Source organism: Mya arenaria, chromosome 12, assembly GCF_026914265.1.
Source record: "Mya arenaria isolate MELC-2E11 chromosome 12, ASM2691426v1".
Lineage (NCBI taxonomy): Eukaryota > Metazoa > Mollusca > Bivalvia > Myida > Myidae > Mya > Mya arenaria.
The window spans coordinates 65,706,948-65,729,845 of NC_069133.1; the positions used below are offsets into that span (position 1 = coordinate 65,706,948).

The window sequence follows — 22,898 nt, forward strand, 5'->3', positions numbered from 1 at the left end:
ATAACCTGAGGACAATTCGTTGTTTTAAATAACATACGAAAAGTACATGATAACATCTATATGGTTTACCATTTCGCAGTGTAACGAAAACAACTTACACATCAATTCTTGAACTTACGCGCGGCAACACCTTGAAAGCGATAAATGCAATGCTGTTACATTTGCACACACGCCACTTACAATACAATATGATATAAGGCCATTACCTGAAAAATCGTTGCTATATGCAAAATGCAAACTTATGCATACGGGACCGTTTTTTAAAACAGATTGGTTCCAGCGATTTTGTTAACTAGAACGAACCAAAATGAAAAAAAAAGACTATAATCGTCCTCGCCAGTTGTCATATCCTTATCACTTTAAGACAAAGAAAAGGTTTATATTTTATGTCGACGCAACATTAGAATTTGAATTATTCTTAGAAATTGAGAAAAAAACAACTATACATTTTATGGTTGACCATTTTATGTGTTTTCAATTTCATTGTCTAAACCATCGCTTCATGCATCATTCATATTTAATACGTTTGCGAGGGTTCGGAAGTATTAAGATCGTGCAAATTATTAACTATTAAACACCAAACCATTCTATACAAAGCTTTTGGCTGATACATTGTAAGACAGTAATCTGCGTTGTCTTGAACCATTGTTATATTTTTTAATTTTGATTTGAATATTGTTATTTCTTACTCAAAATATATTTGCGTAAACGGAAAAATGCTAATGCACATTATATGTTCCTTTGTTGGACACCTTGCATTAGGATTGCCGGAAAATTACAAGATCGGCAAACGTATTTTTCATGGTCCAATGCCGTTTATCATCTGCATTTGTTGAAAGCAAATTTAACATTCTAAATAAATAAGTTCATGTACGCGTGTGGTAGTTAATCCGAACTCTTAAAAAGAAATATAAATAAGCTTCACGGTATGTAGAAAACATTTAGTGATGATGAAGCGTGATGTATCACATTCCAATCTTCAGACAGCTATACTAAATATTGCGCAATATATCACAGTAATGATCGAAATACTCTTACTGTTGTATTGTGCTAACAATAATCTAAATCTTAGACAAAGCTTGTTGCCAAACTGATAGGTTGTGGTAAAGTGAACATATATCATTGAATCTATCTATTTGGATTATTTTCCATCTCACACGGAAACAACAGTTTTGTATCAAAGCGTTACTAGTACTGCGTTTTGATCCGGAATGTTGTAGATTCGAGTGGATTTTTGTAGATTCGGAGTCAACGAGGCACAAGCCGAGTCACATCCGACATTCCGGATCCAAATGCAGTACAAATAACCCTTTTACTATATACATCACTGGTTCAATCACGTAAAATACACACATTTTTTTTAATATAAATGTAATTTTAAGGACCCTTTTTGTTTTAAGTCGTTATTTTTACATATGATACGTTTATGATGTGACGTCTGTAGAGTGGAGTCATTCCGTTTTGCACAGGATTGGAATACAAACTTCTGTATTGTGTGATATGTATTGAGTGTGGTTATTCAATGGGTATATAATAAACACTATTATTCAACTCCTCGTGTATATGCTCGAAAACGCTGAGGTAATCGAGATCGAACTGGGGCAGTCACCCATACCATTCATCTGTAGATGTCGCATCGTTGTTTAATAGCTGAAATCAAGCATGCGATACAATGTTATATTTTATGTGACCGGTGTGCATTTTTATGCTTTCTAAAGTGCATGTATGTTCATACAATATGAATCGATTTTCAGTACGGAAGGCATATTGTTCGTTTTAAACATGACAAAAATCTGCGTTTTGATTTATGCATTTGAATGTCAAACATATTTCGTTTAACTAATGTATTCATATGTCCACCATTTTTGCCAGTTACACAAAGCTCAGTCCATGGAAAAGCGTAGGACAGTTGGCTGTCAAACTCAGTAATTGGATAGACAGAAATATGGTATTGTTATTGGTCAGAATGTGCATTGTTTGTATTGATGTGCCTCAGAGGAAATTAACGTAGTATTATTAACAGTATTTGGTTTTGCAAGTTTTGCAAATTGCTCGTTTTCATAAAAAATACATTTTGGTTTGTTACATTAAAGGACCTAAACAATAAAATCTTAATATTTTAAAGCAAAGTTTCCTACAAACCTTTTTGAATGATATTTTATAACGAATTTTACGAATTTATTTTGTAAATAACATTTATCGTGTTTGTTAATCTTAAACATTATTTTGTTACGTTTCGTATTAAATGCTCAATTAACGACGGTGTCTTATTAGTTTTAACCCATTTGTCTTAATATCAACTATGAGGAAATGACTTACTGATTAATGAGTAGTGGTCTGTCATCGTAATTCCATACCATTACTTATATGAAAAACTACAGACACAAGCCCAGTAGCCAAAAGTTTAAACATAAACGCCGTAGACACAAAAACAAAATAATCACCAACAAGAATCATGGAACAACAGCACAAAACTCCCCAAACAGCAAAGTGCATACATACTATATAAAAGAACTAGGTATCTTTATCAAGGATTGTTAGGTACCGCCATGCCATTACAATTACTGATCTTAAGTAATGTAATATTGACCCGATACCGGATAACAAAGTTGGTAAACATATTTCACATTTGATTATATGATTTGAAAATGCTTTGCATATCATAGGTTTTTTTTTTTTACTGGAGAGATAATTTTTAAACCAAAAATAATAATTCCGTTTCATTATGGCTACTATCAATAGGTGCTATTTCTTTGGAATAGGAAATTCATGCTTAAACGGTAATACCGTACATTTCTTAAACTCCGATGCTCAATAAAATTCAAACTGATCTGGGTGCAAGTCACTGATGATCTACTTCAGATAAAAAAAAACACAATAATTTCATTTTAATGGTGAGAACAAATTGTGTTAAAGCCAATAAAACTTATGTGGGAACACATGAGAAAAGAAAAGTTAACAACATAATTTCTTTTTTTCATTGCCTTTCAGCGTCGTTGCCATTTACTCCAAGGAATTCATATATTTTATCACTAGGGGAAAAATGAACTCTTTAAAATGACCGAAATGTTCTAGAATTGTCATAGAAACTTTGATTAAGTATGACTATTTAGCGACTTTATTTGTTCTTTTACTTGTTTGCCGTCTCTCCCATGATCTCTTCTACATCTGTTACCTACACAATTTGTTATTTTGCAAGTAAACTAAATTGTACGATTATTTTCAGACTATTTTCTACTCATAATAGTAATGTGATATCGTTTATTTCAAACACTTTTCTATGATATGTTCTCTGAACAAGAAAGTCCCTTATGTGATATGAAATTGGTTTCAACATATTTAGCTTACGGCTATTTAAGAAACAATTATTTCCTATATTCGAAACATTTATCACTGGGAATCTATTATCAGGTCTTAGCATATAAGACTTGCTACATGATTGTGATCTGAATAGTGTTCAGCATTTATAATATACATATGCGTTGTTACGACCACCAAAATAACAGAGTAAGAGAAACCTGCAACAAACTGTATACAACAATAACATCGATTGATTAACAGTTGTACGAAAGAAATTTGAAATAAGTAATGATAAAATTAAAGTACTTTGAATAAAGAATATTGGCCAAATGTTCACAAAATATCCTCAGTGATCCTGGTAATTGTAATGCCTACATTTTTAAATCCACACGCAATATTGTAAAACACATTATGAGCACTATTCATATCCAACAACACTTTCGGAATAATACTCTCAGAAGGTTGAAATGTAATCTCTCAATGGTGAAACGTTAAGAGAGGCTTGCACTGAATACCAAAGGTTTGATAAGGATGTTCAAAAACTACAAAATCCTCAAAAACTTCATCTCAAATTATTTAAGAATTTGCCTTCTCAAATGCATGGAATAGATAGAAAGTTCTAGAACATTCTAAACAAATCCTTATTCATACATAATAAAATTATCATAAGGATTATTTTTAACTTTACCGAATGTAGGTCACCTAAGCTTAAACGATGCAACTATACAATTAAACGATGATACACTAAATTCAATAGAACGTATTCATGTTACAGTGTATCAAGCTTGTGTCTGTTAATACATTCTACGTCCAATACATGATAATCTGTAATATTCACTGTCAAAGGACTTTACTAGTCTTCAAGATATTAAATGTAACTTCTTTACTTTCAAAATTTGAAATAAAATTTGTCAATAACCCCAAGTCAATTTACCTAAAATGAGGGTGCTTTATAAACAGTTTACCTTTTCTAGCATCCATATTATTTTCCTGTTATGAAACTATTAAACAATTCATTTGCTCTTAACTTGTAATCGCAAGTTAGGTATAGATATATTCCTGAGGTCATAATGTTTCATTGTAAACACAGTAGAAACAGCATCTCACTCACAGATGTTTCTGGAGAGGGGTACCTGTCACCCCTATCCAAATCCCATATTGGTCAAATGAACTGAAACAATATGCATAGAATACATTAGAATGCATGCTTTATTGTTCGGTTCTGTGGGAAGGGCGCACGTCTCAAGATTCGTCCTCTCCCAAGTTGCGCATCCCTTATCGCCATATCCTGTCTCTGCCCATGCAGCTGGTAGAAGGCGGTTGCTATTGTTTCACTGCCGAATCGATGTCAAGGTTTAAGTGCATTTTTACACAATAATGCATGAGGAGTATCTAATAATTCAAGTTTCTTCTTAAAGTATATTTTGTATGTTACCTATCTGCTTGCTGCGGCAAATCTGTGTAAATATTTTATAGCTTAACAATAAAAACAACACCAATACAGTGTATACACTATACCTACCTAAATCGAGGAAGTAAAACCGTAAAGCCTGTAAGTTTTATAGCGTGATAATTACTCCCGAAAATTGAGTGAATTTTTCGAAAATATTATGTAGATTTATAGTTCTACTGACGTAATTACTATTACTTTGCAACAGAAAACGAAGATGTCAATTATTTCTTACAGGTGTAAGTATGGGAACGAAAATGTATTATTAGCCTTGTCAATTCGTGCATACAGTTCATGGTTTATTATTTGTTGGGCATCACTGTAGTGATTTTAATATTCTATAACAATAAAATATTATCTTTATGCGTGACACTTAATCTACCGTATCAAAATTCACGCTGAGAACTAATTCAAAGTTACATTGACAGCTGTTTCGCTGAATGTTCCAAAACGGTAATGCTTACATTTCCTGTTTAAGATATGTTGATGCATGCGCAGTTTGTCTTTATCGTGTGGGAGGGTTCTGTACCTCTTGTTTAGAGACTGTTAGGCCTTGTGATTCATTGGGCCTTCGTTGATTTTAATACTGGTATTGTCACTGTGGATTAAATTATAAGTATGAACTGTACTGAACAGGTAATGAATATCTCCCGAAGATATCTAAAACAGCAAAATAGTAGATACACTCCTATTCGAAATCCAAACACTTTAAGCGATATCTAAACAATTTTCCTTCTTCCACCAGCTCCATCACAACAGCAAGCTGCTGGATTGTGTGTCCGTTTATTAACGTGGCCATCTACTTGATAGTCCATAGTAATCTTAACCTACTAAAATGTTGATGAAAGTCATGACTGAAGCTCTATACCAGACCGTTCTTCATAGACGCGTTTTGGTTGAATATAATGCAATCAATCATTATTTCTCCTTTACACAGGCAAGATATTGGCTAGTGTATATGGGAATTACAACTTTAAAATTAAAACAATGTTGCACGCACTACTATTTCTTTCTGGATTAAATTTGAATAAAAGACTATAAATCTTGAAACAAATGTCTAGTTTAGGTATATACTGTCATTTGTAACATACCTGTTTGAAAAAACTACGTTTGAAGAGTATAATATCAGAAATGATACAGTATTTTCCATATGCACACAATTGCTTTATGCATATCTACCACGTTATGATAAAGGAAATCGTGATAATTAAACACCGAACAATAATAGGAGATAATCAGTTTAATATGTTGTTAGAAAAGAGAAAGTTGTTCGTGATATTTGGAATCACGTAAACACAAAAAATCGGAATGCTCATAACATAGCAAGTTGGGATTAAATTATTTATCATATTTGCAAGAAACTTTGCAATTGTGGATGAAGTGCGTAATGGCATAAATTTATGATCTTCCAAAAACATATTGCCATGAAAGAGACGTCGTCCTAAGGTTTATAATGGTCATCAAAACTCGTTCGGATTATTCTTGCAGATAAGTAAAATGTCTTTTTTGTCTGAACAGGGCTATGTAAGCATAAAAATAACACGCTAATTTGACGTATTCTGCTAAGCTTAGGGAAATACTTTTTGAATAAAAAAATCGCCACCGCGCAGTGCTGATACGCACATGTTTTGTTTTGTCGACCTTGTCTTCCGGATAGTTTGTTTTCATTTCTTTCATAGAAGAAACGTTTTAAAGGTATTGCTGTTCGTCATGTCTTTGGCCTTTGTTGTGAACGCCGAGAAATTGAGCTTTTGCTGATACATGTGAACAGCTGTATAACTAACGATTTTATTACTGCTTTGATTGTCTCTGACGCATTATTTAATTTAGATCATACGACTGTGATTAAGAACAAACTAACGAATGAGCTCTGTGGAATGGCGGTTTAGAAGTATATCCAAGAATAAAAAAATATACATGCACTTGTTTGCTTCAAACGTATCTTAATTGTGAAATTCAATAAATTTATGTATACTTACGAATTTATTTTGTACACACCTAAGTACACGTATGTTGATCTTTACTATCTTTTTCTACTGGAATGCTCATTAAGCGATATCAGCTTATTTTCTTTAAGTTAAACATATTTGTCTGATTAGTTTTGGAATTTAATTTTCTGATTATTGATAATTGTTTTGTCTTCGTTATGCCATTGAAATTAGCGGGAGTAGACACATTATGATTATTGTAAAAATGCGTTCTGTTTATTGTACATATAATACTCAACTAATTTATATCGACCCCATAACGACTCTGGAATAACCGTTTGAAGGAAAAATGGATTTCTATGTAAACTATAATATTTTTACATCATTCATCTAAAGAAAGAATACATTTATATTATTAGACTTGAAAAAAATGCTGTTGATTTCAATTTTACTAACATATGATGTGTGTAATTAAAAACAAGTGTGTTTACGCTGAAATGATATACTTAAATTCATGAAAATAAAGCAGTAATACATTATGAACAACATTTAAATTATGATGTCTGGGAAAAGTCTAGTATTGTGAAATTGTTCATGTTAAGGTAAGTGATTATTTGATTATTGTAACTGTCCTGTATTCTATCAGGTAAAGTTAATTAGATAGTTCTGAAACACCGAATTTGGTGTGTTCATAGCAACATTTAAATTGAACACGTGTTAAGCCTGAATTTTTAAGATAACAATAGCATTGGTCGCTGCAGTAAACCTATAGTTTGAAATTAATTTTACTTTTGGCACCAAGTCCAAGATTTATAGGGCAGTTAAGCTAGATCGTGCCGCCTCATTTACATAAATATATCGCTTTTGTTGACTTTGATTAAAAGAAATAAATTCCTCCGCAGGGAGCCCGATCTAGAAAATATATTTATTTTCCATTGTCAGGCTTATACGAAGAGTTACTTTCAGAAATGAACCATCACCGTGCATACAATGGATATATATTTCAGCTACTGCTTTCTACGGAACATTGTCGAAAAATAGGTTAAAAAATGAAAAAACCCTGGTCTTTTGACGTTTTCATAAACCGCGTAGAATCATTTCAGCAAGTGCGCGTAACGTACGCTCCTACGATTGGAAAAATATTTTATAAATGGATCTTGAAATCGAAATACATTATCTTTCAACAGTGAGCTGGCTTGGTTTTCGTTGAATATAGAACGATATATGCAGATTATTAAATATTTCCTTTTTAAACTGTTCACAAGCAAATTTATAATTGTATTCTTAGGGCTTCTATATGAAAATAATTTAGAGGGACAGATTTAAATCCTGCTGTAGAAAGTGGGCTTCAAATGTTTGAGACAATTCAGAACTTCTAAGATTTTATGTGGGTATTTTTTCCATATTCAATAAATATGACTGCCTTCGTACCATTTCTTGGACATATGCTAGACGAAAATTATAATGCAAAACTGAAGTGTGGGTATTGAAAGGTGCAGCTCATTATTCATGTACAACGATTTGTTTTATGTACATACAAAGTTTCTAGCTGTATTTATAAATTAGATAACATTAATTACAGACAAGTACGAGGACTGTTCGAAGAGAGTGTGGACAGGAGCAAATGCATTACACACAAATGATTAATGTAAGAACTATACTATATGCGGCATGTCAGATATTGTGAAGAAGTATATAATGTTCCATTTAAAATACTGACAGCAAGTCTTTCTTCATTTGGGCAGTGGTTAACAACCACCTCTTTCGGCACGGAACACTTGGTCTTTTCATGGCGTCATGAATAAAAAATACAATTTATATAAACGGTTATTATCTGCCCATAACCTTACTATTCTGTATCTTATTGTGTCTTTTTCCCATTATTTCATTTTAAGAGATTATAACGATCAATTAATAATTATTAAGATCTCATGCTTGGTGCTTTTTTCCTCATGATTCATACGGTAAATGGTAAATTGTGGTTACGCAATGCTCATAAAAATCAACTAAAGTGTATTTTGAGGATTTCGTTTCGGTTTGTAGCTTTTCGCATAAACATTGAGCCAGAATAAGATAAAATTCATACCTTATTATGAGAGAACATATATGTCTATTCCTATCAAATGTAAAACATAGATTTAAGGGGTACATGTTTGGAATAAACCACAACACATTAATATGACAATAATATTTGCTGCATGTTTACTTCACTTTCAAAGTTTTCAGTATTTATCATATAACGTTTACGATCACATTCAAATGTTTTCAAGGATTTTTCGGGTTATTAGATATTAGTTTTATGTTGAGTAACGTAAGCGACCTGGAAGACGAGTATCATTTTGTCTTAAAATGTCCGATGTCTGCAGATGTTTGTGGAAATTAGGGACAAATATATTATTTAGTACACCCTAGTTTGGCTAAGTCTATTGCTCTGTTGCATAATAATAATAAATCAGGAGTTGTAAAATAAGCAATATTTTGCTTAAGAGCCTTTGAAATAAGTAAGGATTCTGTCTCATGGTTTATTCACGAATTTCATCCAAAACAAGACGATTGTTATGTGTTTTTATATTACCTCTTAACATTAATACTTACAACACATGATTTGTCTGTGCTTTATATGTTTTTTGTTCCTTTATTACTGCAATATTGCTTCTCTTTTCAAATTTCCTTATATTGCTTTTCACAATTTACATGATTTCTGTGCTAAATAATTTATTGATCATTCGCACGTTTATATCAACCATCATTGTATTTCCAATAAATCATAATAATGCTAACATGTTATGAAAGCAACGCCTGATCGCTATGAATTAATTTTATTTAAAAATAGATTAGAAGCCAATTATGAACAAATTACAATTTAAAACAGTCGCACTCTCTTCTTCTTAAAGGATTTTCGTCGTGTAAAAATGTTTCCCAAAGACCTCTCACCGTTTCATGGCCATACAGCATCGGTCTGTGTACTTTAAGGAGAATAATCACTTTCTTTCTTGTGTTTATTCGAGGTTTGCAGATATTAACAATGAAACTGAACAGATCGAACATTAGAGTGTTGTTTACGTTTCAGGAGAGAGAGGGGGCCCTGTTAGATTGCTTTTCGCAATCTGGCAGTATTACATTTTTTCTGTCTTACTCCAGTAGCAGGGCAAATTCGAATGCGCTTGGTACGGCCATTACTTCAACGGATATTTAGTCTGTTGTGCTTTGTAAATATACGTTAACCTTTAGCTTGAACTCAAAATAAGTCTCTAAAAAGGCTCCATTGCCATGAATCGCTTCAACAGTTTGTGATTGTTCTGAAAGAGTAAGGATATAACGAAACCATCTCGACATGGAAGGCAGTTCTGGGAAGCCTGGAAGTCGACTAAAAAGAGTTAAAAGGGTAAAGTTATATATGTTTAATTTTATTAACGATTATCTACACTGAACAAATTGTATTATTGGTGCGTTTTGTATGATAAATTATCCTATAAGAAATCTTTTCTATCTGCCTTTCAAATATCATGTGATGTTAAATGCGTATAAATGTACATGTATATGCTATTCTGGTTATTTTTGTGAACTTTGTTACATTTGACTACTATCATTTGTAACCCACTAATGTTAAAGCTCCAATTATATGTAATGCAAAGTGAGGTAATTCAAAACAGTTAGCATAAGCAACCATTCAATTGACCTGTAATAAAATCCTGATATTGGTCAATTGAGCTTTCAATGGCTTTCCATGGCAATACTGCTGAAAGAAACTGCTTTAAATACACAGAAAGGTAAAATATATGATATGGTTTGGTTATGGTTCGAAGTGGCGAGTCGAACGTATTGAGATTCGCCGAAAAGTGTCAGAAGTGGAATGTCGCACGTCTTGAGATTCGTCTCCAAGATATCCGAAGGGTCGAACACCTTGAGATGCGCCCCAAGGCTACCTGGAGTGGAGTGTAGCACGTCTCGGGATTTGCCCGAAAAATGCGAGGATTTGAGTGTCGCGCGTCTTGAGATTAACCCCCAAGTTACCCGGAGTGGAGTGTTCTCCGGATTCGCCAAAAACACAACTTTTAAATTAAAAACATGCTCAAATCCAAACTATATATATACATGGTGCAGTACGACAGGCTGCATTATTTTTCACTCCAGGGAATCCGGAGTAGGAAGAGTTTTGTTCGTCAAAATCGCATTCGGAAACAATGAAACATGCGAGGAATTATTTAGATATACAAATATGCGACCCAGATATAAACACATAGAAGGAATCGCCCATATATACACATATGTAAGGAATCACTCAGATATATAAACATGTACTGAATCATTCAGCTATACAAAAATGTAAAAAATCACTCAGCAATACAAACAATTAAGGAATCACACATATATACAAACATGTAAGGAATCACACATATATACAAACATGTAAGGAATCACAGAGATAAACAAATATGTAAGGACTCACCCAGATATAAAAACAACTGAGAAAGCACCCAGCTTTACAAATATGCGAGAATTCATTCAGAATACAAATATGCGATGCATCACACAGATAAACAAACTTGTAAGGAATCATCCAGATATACAAACATCCAGATATACAAACATGTAAGGAATCATCCAGCTATACAATCATGCGAGGAATCATTCAAGTATACAATGTGCGGTGAATCACCCAGATAACAAACTTATATGGAATGACTCAGATATACAAACATGTAAGAAATCATCCAGATATACAAACATGTAAGGAATCACTCAGACATAAATACCTTCAAGGAATCATCAAGATATACAAGCATGTTAGGAATCACTTAGATATACAAAAATGTAAGAAATCGCCCAGGGCCTGTTTTTATAAAGTTAAAAAAATCAACCAAGTGCAAATGTTCGAATTTTTAACAATAAATAATTCTCTTTAATGTATTTTCATGCATTTACTATTTTGACCTTTTTCTTGTCCTATTTATATTTGTGGTGTAAAACACATTGTTATTTTTATTACATTGAACTTAGAAATACATGCAATTTTTCACTATGTTTTTTTTATTCATATGCTTTATGAATACGGCCCCAGATATACACACATGATCTCATGTCTATCTTATATAGAAACATATTGTTCTGGAAAAATCGTTATTGATCGTTTCACACATTAACACACAGGTTTCACTAGTAGACAGAACATACGGAAACGTTTTTGTGTTAATAGTTCTAGTAAGTGCAACACTTTCAATGTGCTTTAGAAATCCATTAAGAGGTTTTTGATACGTGGAGAAATAAGAACAGTGTTTATAGTTTATAGTTTTTGCAATAACACATAATTTGTATAAAAGAATCACATATTTGTTTTAACTGATAACATTATTGTATCATATAAACGTACTAACGCGTTCATTATACAATCAAGAAAGTTAAGCTGCATTTCCATCATTCGAATGTTAATTTGAATGTCAGTTGTATTGGGTATTATTGATTGCTGATGATGGACATCAAGATCATTGCAATATGCATTTTAATGCGTCGCCACCATACCTTCCGACAGTCTTGATCTTGTTCTTAATACCAGACGACATACTACACAATACATGTAAAACATATAACCGAAAGTCCCCTGCTGCTACAAAGGTCTTTTTTGGAATGTTTGATTGTTTTAATTGATTGAGATTTGGATAATTGTTAAATGGTGGCCGTGTATGCGAGGCTGACAATACTACTATAATAGCAGCACAATTATTTGTGTTTGTGTGTTCATTATTGTTTTTTGGCTTATGGGCTTGTCCCAGTAGTTTTCATCGTAGTTTTGCTAGGAAAATGTTGATGGATAATGCTTGTTCGTGCCTATGTTTCAAAGATCACTTTTACACTTGAGTCTCAACGGCCACTTTAATTGAATGTATTACACAGTTTAAACAAAGAGTTGTACTTTTCCATTCCATTATAAACTCGTAAGACATTTGTTTCTCGAGATACATGTGAAGATAGATGTTTGAAAACTGATCACTACGATACTTACCCAGATTTTAAAAGCCCATGATTTTGATTTAAAAGCAATGATTTGCTTTCTTTTGTAAGCTTTACGACTCCCGTTATAACTTTATTTAATCTCAGAATCAAACACGATTATATATTTTGGTTTATTATGATCCTTCAATATTTATGTAATATAATTTTTTTTTGTAGTTTATATTTATGTAATATTATCTTGTTGTATTTTGTAATCTCGTTCATCGTTGGGAATTGATTCTTTTGCTTTTAAATAAGAAAACATAACATGTATGGTTTTAATGATTTTTGCTTTACTTTTAATAAAATATTATTTAATGGCCAGCGCTTACTTTGAAAAAAAAAGGTTTACAAAATATGAAATCAAGTAAAAACTACACTACTGTATTTCAGATGAGTGTTTGCACTTATTGTTTTACTGAATTATTGATATATGTAAAATTGTGAAATTGTGTATTTGATTTCTCGATAATGGACTTTAATCCAACAAACGTTCTAAAGCAGACACGAGTTTTGCATTAAGTACTCAAAGCAAATAAATCCTCAAAATATTGTTAAATTTTACATTAAACATGGGCCCGAAAAGAAAACATCCAGAGTGTTATTTTTTGTTTTTTGTTTCACACAACGACACCTTCATTGAGAAAACTACGTTGGAACAATGTGTGGAACGGTTCTATGACAGACGAAATACCGGAACAATGTGGGTCTGATCTTGCTTTTGTCATGTATCGTTATCATATTCCTTGGAGGAAAACCACTCATATTGTATCTCAGATTGTGAACTATTTCTGCTCATGAAATATCGTATTCGTTTGTAACAGCTGTTGTTCTTATATCAGGTATGGCTGTATGTTTAACCAGTTTGTTTACGCTAAATATAAGTATAAAATCGTTGACAAGGAGCAAAGCTATCCATTTATGAACACTTCGGCAGATGGCATTTTAACAAAATATGATGTAATTTATGGTGTCTGGAACAGAGGATGTTGTATAATTGTTAATTTAAAGATTTATTATTATTATTATTATTATTATTATTATTATTATTATTATTATTATTATTATTATTATTATAAAAAAGATTGAATACAGAAACTGTCCTTTACTCGATAACATATTATAATATGTAAACCGAGGAATTCAAATAAACCTTGTTTTCAATATTTAAATAGATGTCTGAAATATAATTTGTTTTGCCCAAATGTTTAGGATATTAGATAATATTGGTAACTGATCCATACGTGTTTCTCACAGTTTTGTCATGCACGGACAGAAGACAGCGGTGTTGTATCTATGTACAATGTAAGACATAATTTGCTTAGTAAAGACGCAGTTAACGAGCACTCAATATGAATGTTTATGTGTATCTGTTATTCAAATTACTTTAAGCGTTAATTCATATAACAAACCACAATTCAAGCACAACGTCCTTCAATTTGAATACATGTAAGATTCGCCAAAAGGAATAACGCTATGTTGTAGCTCCACAGTATATACACAGTGAAGACTATAAGTATCTTCCATGACCGAGAGTGTAAGATATGTTCATTCCGACCCGAGCGTAGGGTGTTTTGCGGAAACGAGGTTTACCGAGTTTCCGCAAAACATCCTGCGCGAGGGTCGGGATGAACCTATCTTACACGAGCGGCTATGGTAGATGCTTTTTCTCCCACCTCATTTAAACAAAATTAAGTAAAAATGTATTTTTTTGGCCGGAACTCTTTTGTGCTTAGTGAAAATAATTGCGTACGGATATGCAATTCGTGGTTGTCATGGATATTCGCGCAGTGATTCAGAGTATGTAAATGGTCTGATCGGTCTTTAAATAGTTCTAAGAAGAGTGAAGCATTATTTCTTGAAAGGTGCGTGAAAACTTATTTCTGGTGACATTTGAAGCGAGAAATAATTAACTCGCCTTCTAAATATTGCCACAAGACAAGGTTTCCATGATGCGCTACAGACGACAGTCTTCAAAACGGGAGGTAATTACAATATGGTGACCATTAAAAGAAGTTCCATACGGGCATTTTATCTTCGCCCGTGGGCAAGATAAGAATATCAAGCATGGTTAAATTAATGGATCTACTTATCTGAGGTGGGAGAAAAGGATATCTATGATTGTATTAGTTATTGCCTAAAAGCATCAGTGGTCGGTCATATGTAAATAGTGAAAGCATTGGCAATTTTGATTTAAAAAACAAGTCTAGTTGTATATCTCTGCCCCCGGGACTATGGAATAGGAAAACTAATCAAACATCTAAAAATAGAAGATCGATTAATGAAAAAGCACAATATTTGGTCTACATATATATTTGTTTTGGCTGGAAGTGCATTACAAAATAATTTAATTTCTACTTTCAATTCACGAAGCAAAATAGAAGATACATATTATACCGTTTATACAGGTAACTACTATTCTTAAGTACTTGATAGTCCATAGTAATCTTAACCTACTAAAATGAATGAAGCTCCATATATACCAGATCGTTCTTCATAGACGCGTTTTGGTTGAATATTATGCAATCAATGCATAAATTATTTATCCTTTAAACAGTCAATATATTGGTGTAAATTGGAATTACTACTTTAAAATTAATCAATGATGCAAGTAATACTGTTTATTCTGGAATTGATTTGAATAAAAGAAAATAGATGTTGAAAGAAACGTCTAGTTTACGTATATACTGTCATTTGTATCATACTTAGAAAAACGTTTGCATAGTATCATATCAGCAATGATACATCATTTTCCATATACATAAAATTGACTTATGCATATCTACCACATTATGATAGAGGAAATCGCTGAGTATTAAACAGCGAACAATAACAGGAGATAATCGGTTGAATATGTTGTTAGAAAGGAGAAAGTTGTTCGAGATATTTGGAACCACGTAAACAGAAAAAGTCGGAATTCTCATAGCATAGCAAGTTGGAAATAAAATATTTAGCATATTTGACATACATAGAAGAAACGTTTCAAAGGTATTGCTGCTCGTCATGCCTTTGGCCTATGTTGTGAACGCCGAAAAATGGAGCTTTTCGCCAGATGCATGTGAACGTATGGTTCAATAACACCGTATTAATACTTATTATACGTTGGAAGTTATCTCCTCAATCAAGTTAACATAAGTCGCAACGTTTTTAAAAGGTTTTTCATTTATTCTAAATATTGTTTATTATATTCTTTGTGACTTAGAACATATCATTAACCTGGTAACAGCTGTGTTACTTACGAGTTACATTCGTTTTAGATCATATGACTGTGATTCAGAACAAAGTAACACATGAGCTCAGTTAAATGAATGTTTAATTGTATATAACAGAATCAAACAAAAAGTACATGCACTTGTTTGCTTCAAACGTATCTTAATTGTGAAATTCAATATTAATAACAAGTGAGCGGTGGAAAATTTGATGTTTCTATGAGACGAATGACTGCGTTTATAAATAAAGTGTGTTAACGCTGAAATGTTATATTTAAATTCATGAAAATAAAACAGCAATCTATTATGAAAAACAATTAAATTATGGTGTCTGGAAAAAGTCTAGTATTGTAAAATTGTTCATGTTAAGGAAGGTGTTTATATGATTATTGTAACTGTCCTTTTTCAAGCAGGTATAGTTATTTAAAAAAATCTGGAACACCGAGATGGTTGTATTCATAGCGACATCTATATTGAAAACGTGTAATGCCTTAATGTTTAAGATAACCATATCATTTGTTGCCGCGGTAAACCTATAGCTTGAAACTAAATTTACTTTTGGCACGAAGTTTAAGATTTATAGGGCATTTTAGCGAGATCGTGCCGCCTCATTTACATAAATATATCGCTTTTATTGACTTTGATTAAAAGAAATAAATTCCTCCGCAGGAAGCCCGATCTAGAAACAAACTTATTTCCATTTTCAGGCTTATGCAAAAATTAACTTTCAGAAATGAACCATCACCGTGCATACAATGGATCTAGATTTGTTCGTTCAGCTAATGTTTTATGGAAGTTTGTTGGCAAATAGGTTAAAAAATGAAAAATACGTGGTCTGTTGACGTTTTCATCAAGCGCGTAGAAACATTCCAGAAATTGCGCGTAACGTACGATCCTACGATTGAAAAAATAATTATAAATGGATCTTTAAATCGAAATACATTGTCTTTATTCAGTGAGCTAGGTGGGTTTTTCGTTTTATATCGAACGATATATGCAGATCATTAACCATTTTCTTAAACTGTTCAAAAGCAAAATGTATAATTGTATTCTGAGGACTTGAATATGCAAATGATTAAGAGGGAAATATTTAAATCCTGCTGTTAGAAATTGGGCTTCTAAGATTCCATGTGGGTATTTTTTCCATATTCTGTTAATATGACTGCCTTTGTAATTTTTCTTAGACATAGGTTAAGCGATGTTTAATTTTCATTTAAGATTATCTACACTGAACAAATTGTATAACAGGGCACTTTTAGTATGATAAATTATCCCATGAGGAATTATTTCCACATGACTTTCGAATATTTAATGAAGTTCAATGCGGTAAAATGTATATGATAGTCTGCTTATATTTGTGTAGTTGGATACATTTGACTTTTATTATTTGAAACATATTCATGTTAAAGCTCCATTTTTATGTAATACAAAGGAAAACAATTCGAAACAGTAAGTCTTTGCAGCCTTATTATTAACCTGTTATAAAGGTATTACAAAATAAAAATAAATTGTGGTAAAGCGTTTATGTAATTCTGTTGCCATATTGTTTTATTGTTAACACACTCGAATATGCTACTTATTCATACATGTATCCTGATGTTGGTCAATTGAGCTTTTCATGGCAATACTGCTGAAACAAACTGCAATGAATACACAGAGATGTAAAATATATTATATGGTTCGGTTATGCTTCGAAGTTGCGGGTCGAACGTCTTGAGATTCGTCAAAAAATTGCCAGGAGTGAAGTGTCACACGTCTTCAGAATCGCCTCCAAGTTGCCCGAAATGGAGATTCCAACACCTTGAGATTCGCCGCAAAGCTACCCGGAGTTGAGCGGCGCACGTCTCGAGATCAGCTCCAAAGTTTCTCGGAGAGGAGTGTTGTACGTCTCGAGATTCGCCCCAAAGTTGCGAGGATTTGAGTGTCGCACGTCTCAACATTCGACACCAAGTTGTCAGGAACGGAGTGTCGCACGTCCCAACATTTGACACGAAGTTGTCAGGAATGGAGTGTCGCACGTCCCAACATTCAACACCAAGTTGTCAGGAATGGAGTGTCGCACGTCCCAACATTTGACACGAAGTTGTCAGGAATAGAGTGTTGCAAGTCTCATCATTTGACCCCAAATTAGCAGGATAGAAGAATAGCATGTCCGAAGATTCGCCCCCAAGTTGTAAGGAGTGGAGGGTCGCACGTCCTAACATTTGATCCAAAGTTGGCAGGATACAAGGGTCGCACGTCCCGAGATTCGCCCCCAAGTTGTCAGGAGTGGAGTGTCGCATGTCTTATGATTCGACCCCAAGCTGGCAGGATAGAAGGTTCGCACGTCCCGAGATTCTTCCTCAATTTGTCAGGAGTGTCGCACGTCCCAAGAGTTGCACCACAAGTTGTGCGGAGTGGAGTCTCGCACGTCTCAACATACACCCTCACTCCCTTATGCAGCGCCCCTTTTACCGTCATATCCTGTGAATGCCCCTGCATCTGTTAGTAGGGCTATTTATTGTTACACGGTCGAGTAGATATGTTTCATGTGCGCTTTCATTCAACTAACGCGTTATTTATCACATTGTTGCAGAAATATTCATATTAAATTTTAAAAGTGGATAGCAAACAATAAGTATATACAATATGCCTTCCTTATTCGAGCACCAAAACTGTTAAACGCGGGCGTATGGACCGGTTTCATGGTGCAAATATACGAGACGCAGTCAGTGCAGTGCGAGAACACTGGTTGTCATCATTTCTTTATATGGGCGACTATGTATAATGGTAAAAAAAATGATCCGACTCTACATTTGTAATAATTCTAAGCGCGAATGCATACATACTTAATGCATTTTTTTCTTTAGTCATTTTCATGAGAGGAATCATTCATATATACATACATGGGAGGAATCACTCAGATATACAAACATGAGAGGAATCACTCAGATATACAAACATGAGAGGAATCACATAGATATACATACATTGAAGGAATCACTCAGATATACAAACATGAGAGGAATCACTTAGATATACAAACATGGGAGGAATCACTCAGATATACAGACATGAGAGGAATCAACCAGATAAACAGACATGAAACATGGGCGGAATCACCAATATATACAACCATTGGTTGAGTCACCCAGGTATACAAAAATGGGTGGAATCACCCAGATATAAAGACATTGAACATGGGAGGAATGACCCAGATATAAAGACATTGAACATGGGAGGAATCACCCATTTATACAAACATGGGAGGAATCACTCAGATGTACAGACATGGGAGGAATCACCCATATATACAGACATGAGAGGAATCAACCAGATAAACAGACATGAAACATAGGAGGAATCACCTAGATATACAGACATGGGAGGAATAACCCAGCTATACATATATGCGAGGAATTACCCAGATGTTCAGACATGGGAGGACTCACTTAGATATACAAACATGGGAGGAATCACCCAGATATACAAACATGGGAGGAATCACCTAGATATACAAACATTCGAAGAATCACCCAGTTATACACATATGGGAGGAATCACACAGATATACACATAGGGAAGGAATCACCTAGATATACAAACATGGGAGAAATCCCCCATTTGTACAGACATTGGAGGAATCGCCCAGATATACAAACATGTACGGGGTTACCCTGATATACAAACATGTACGGAGTTACCCAGATATACAAACATGTACAGGGTCACCCTGATATACAAACATGTACGGAGTTACCCAGATATACAAACATGTAATGAATCGCAGAGTGGCCGTATTCATAAAGCTTCTAAGTGAAAAATGTCAACTAAGTGAAAATGTTCGAATATTTAACAATGAAGTTCTCTTCATTTTTCATCAAATGTATTTCATGCATTTATTATTTTGACCTTTTCTGTAATTCATATTTGAGGTGTAAAAACATTGTTAGTTTTCATTAAAGTCAACTTAGAAATACACAGTTTTTACAAAGTTATCTTTTTTGAGGGTGCTTAATGAATACGGTCCCAGATATACAAACATGTTCACATGTCTATCTTATATAGAGACATATTTTCTTTAAAAAGGTTACTGGGCGTTTCACATATTTACACATAGGTTTACTTGTATACAGAACATACGGAAGCATTTTTGTGTTAATAGTTCTAATAAGTGCAACACTTTCAATGTGCTTTAGAAATCCATTAAGAGGTTTTTGATACGTGGAGAAACAAGAACCATAATTTGTGCAATATCATTACGCATTTGTTTTGACTGAGGACATTGTGGTTTCACATAAACGTACTAACACATTCATTATTCAATCAAGTAAGTCCTTTACTTTAAGCTGCATTTTCATCATTACGTCAGAATGTTAATTTGAATGGCGCTTGTAATGGGTATTATTGATTGCTGAGGATGAAAATTTAGATCATTCGCAATATGCATTTTAATGCATGGCCACCTGACTTTCCAGCAGTCGTGGTCATGCACTTAATACCGGGTGACATAGTACACTACACATGCAATTTATGGAACAGAAATTTCCCGTCGGCGACAGAAGTCTTGTTTAGAATGTTTGACTGTGGTTTAGTGTTGGAGCTTTGGATAATCAAATGATTACGTATGCGCAGGTGACAACACTACGATCATATGAACACAATTATTTGTGTCTGTGGATACGCTTTTGTTGTTGTTTTTCGGCTTATAGGCTTGTCCCCGTACTTTTCATTGTAGTGTTGCTAGAACTATGCTTATTTGATGGATAATGCTTGTTCGTGCCTATTTTTCAGAGATCCTTTGTTTATTAGAGTCCTACCGGCCACTTTAATTGTATTAAACAGTTTTAAAAAAGCGTACTTTGCCTTCACTGAGAACGTAGTAAGACATTTTTTTCTCTGGATACATGTGAAGATAGATGTTTAAAAAACGATCACTGTGATACTACTTATTATACCTTACATTAATAAAACATATCTAGCTTTACATGCGTTTAACAAGGAGCCATCTTACTTGTGACTTCACTTTTCGTTTGTTTCTGGTGCTGTTCTCTTCTCAGTCAGCAGAGTATTGCGTTGTTTGGATCGTCTCCGACAGAGAGGCTGATTTATAGCCCATGATTTTGATTTAAAAGCAATGATTCGCTTCGTTTAAAAGCTTTACGACTCTCGTTATAACTTTATTTAATATCAGAATCAAACACGATTATATATTTTGGTTTATTATGATCCTTCAATATTTTTGTATTATAAGTATCTTTTTGTATTTTATATTTATGTAATATAATTTTGTTGTAATTTGTAATCTCGTAAATCATTGGGGATGGATTCATGCGCTTTTAAACAAGAAAACATAAAATGTTGGTTTTAATGATTTTCGCTTTAGTTTCAATGGTAGTTTATTTAATGACCAGCGCGTATCTACTTTTAAAAAAAGGTTTTAAAAAGTCGAAATCAAGTTATAAGTACATTATTGTATTTCAGATGAGTGTTCGCACTTACAGTTTTACTGAATTATTGATATATGTAAAATTGTGAAATTGTGTTTGGGTTTCTCGATAATGGACTTTACCTCAATAAACGTTCTAAAGCAGACAACAGTTTTGCATTAAGTACTCAAAGCAAATCCCCAAGGTATTGTTAAATTTTACATTTAATATGGGTCCGAAAAGAAAACAATCAGAGTGTAATTTGTTGTTTTCTGTTTCACACAACGCCCCCTTCATGGAGAAAACTACGGGGGAACAATTCCTTTGAGGAAAACCACTCATATTGTATCTCAGATTGTGAACTATTTCTGCTCATGAAATATCGTATTCGTTTGTAACAGCTGTTAGTCTGATATTAAGATGAATCAGGTATGTGCTGCTTATGTCCAATATATATTGCAAGAAAAAAAATATGATTTTGAAATATTTGAAATGCTTAACACATGATATGAAATGAATAACATGTAAATAAAATCAGATTCGTTCGTTCCAATATTTCTTTTAAATAGGGCAACATTGAGATTGTAAGAATTTCTTATAAAACAATATGATATTTTGTATGCCAATTTGTACCAAAGTACAAACCGATGCCTTCTAGAGTGAATTTAATATACAATAATGATAAACACACACACACGCACACACAAATATGCGAAATAAAGTGTCAAGTAACTCCTATGTATCATTAGGGAAAACTCATAAAAAAATATATAAAACTGTAATAGTGTGTCGAATGCCAAAGCTGAGAATTGAGCAATATCGATTACATCTTTTCTAAACAAATATATGGACTGTAATAAGGCTTTAGATTTTTCCTCAATCCCTATTTATACAATGTGATCAAGACATGTATGCCAGTAATACATTTGAAGGATTTAAGCTTTATCCTTTAACTCTGGCAGTATTCGTGTAACGTTATGTTTATATACATACTAAATCTTATAGTGTAATAAGAATATTTTTTAAAACTGCTTACTGTTAACAAGCTTGTTACAAACCGTTTATCATTCAAAGCGTTGTAAATGTATTAAAGAAGGTTATGCAAATGTTTAACCTCCGATATACAGTTCTCAAAAGATAACTCTGGTTGTAAATAATCATGACGAAGACAGCAAAAGTTCCGAATATAATTAACCAATGCTATTGGCATTATACTACTAACATCATCAAAACACACCTCTATATTCTTATTTGGAATGCAATCAAATTTGAAAAATGCATACCTTATCATCTAAAACAGTGCCCATTGGAGAAGATAAGGGTTCCTTACATCGTGAAGTGATAGGTACCGTTTACGTCACCTTTGAAAATACATTGTATGCAAACAGTGCTGGTCACAAATTATAGTCATTTAATGAAAACTATAAAAAAATCCAGAGATTGAAAAGAGTTTGCTGAATGAATCGACGCAACTGTATTTTAACTCAATTTTTTATAGGAATATTACTTTACTAAGTGATAAAATCGTAGGACCATATATAGTTTGTAATCTTTCGTCTGCAGATAGAGTCGGGATCCATAATCAAAGAAATACTTAACTTTAGTTTATTAT

The 22,898-nt window shown here is 33.3% G+C and overlaps 1 protein-coding gene across 5 annotated transcripts in view; it reads left to right on the plus strand.

The window, feature by feature from the left end:
- Positions 1 to 22,898, plus strand: part of LOC128210975 (guanine nucleotide-binding protein G(i) subunit alpha-3-like) — a 123,056-nt gene that overhangs the window by 36,259 nt on the left and 63,899 nt on the right. The window contains exon 1 of one of the 5 annotated variants that reach the window (XM_052915338.1): positions 9,998 to 10,063. The exons of the other annotated variants lie outside the window; for them this stretch is intronic. Coding sequence (XP_052771298.1) covers positions 10,013 to 10,063 — 51 coding nt within the window. The 5' untranslated portion in view covers positions 9,998 to 10,012. Of the gene's footprint in view, positions 1 to 9,997; positions 10,064 to 22,898 lie in introns of those variants that run through there. 5 annotated transcript variants of the gene reach the window in all.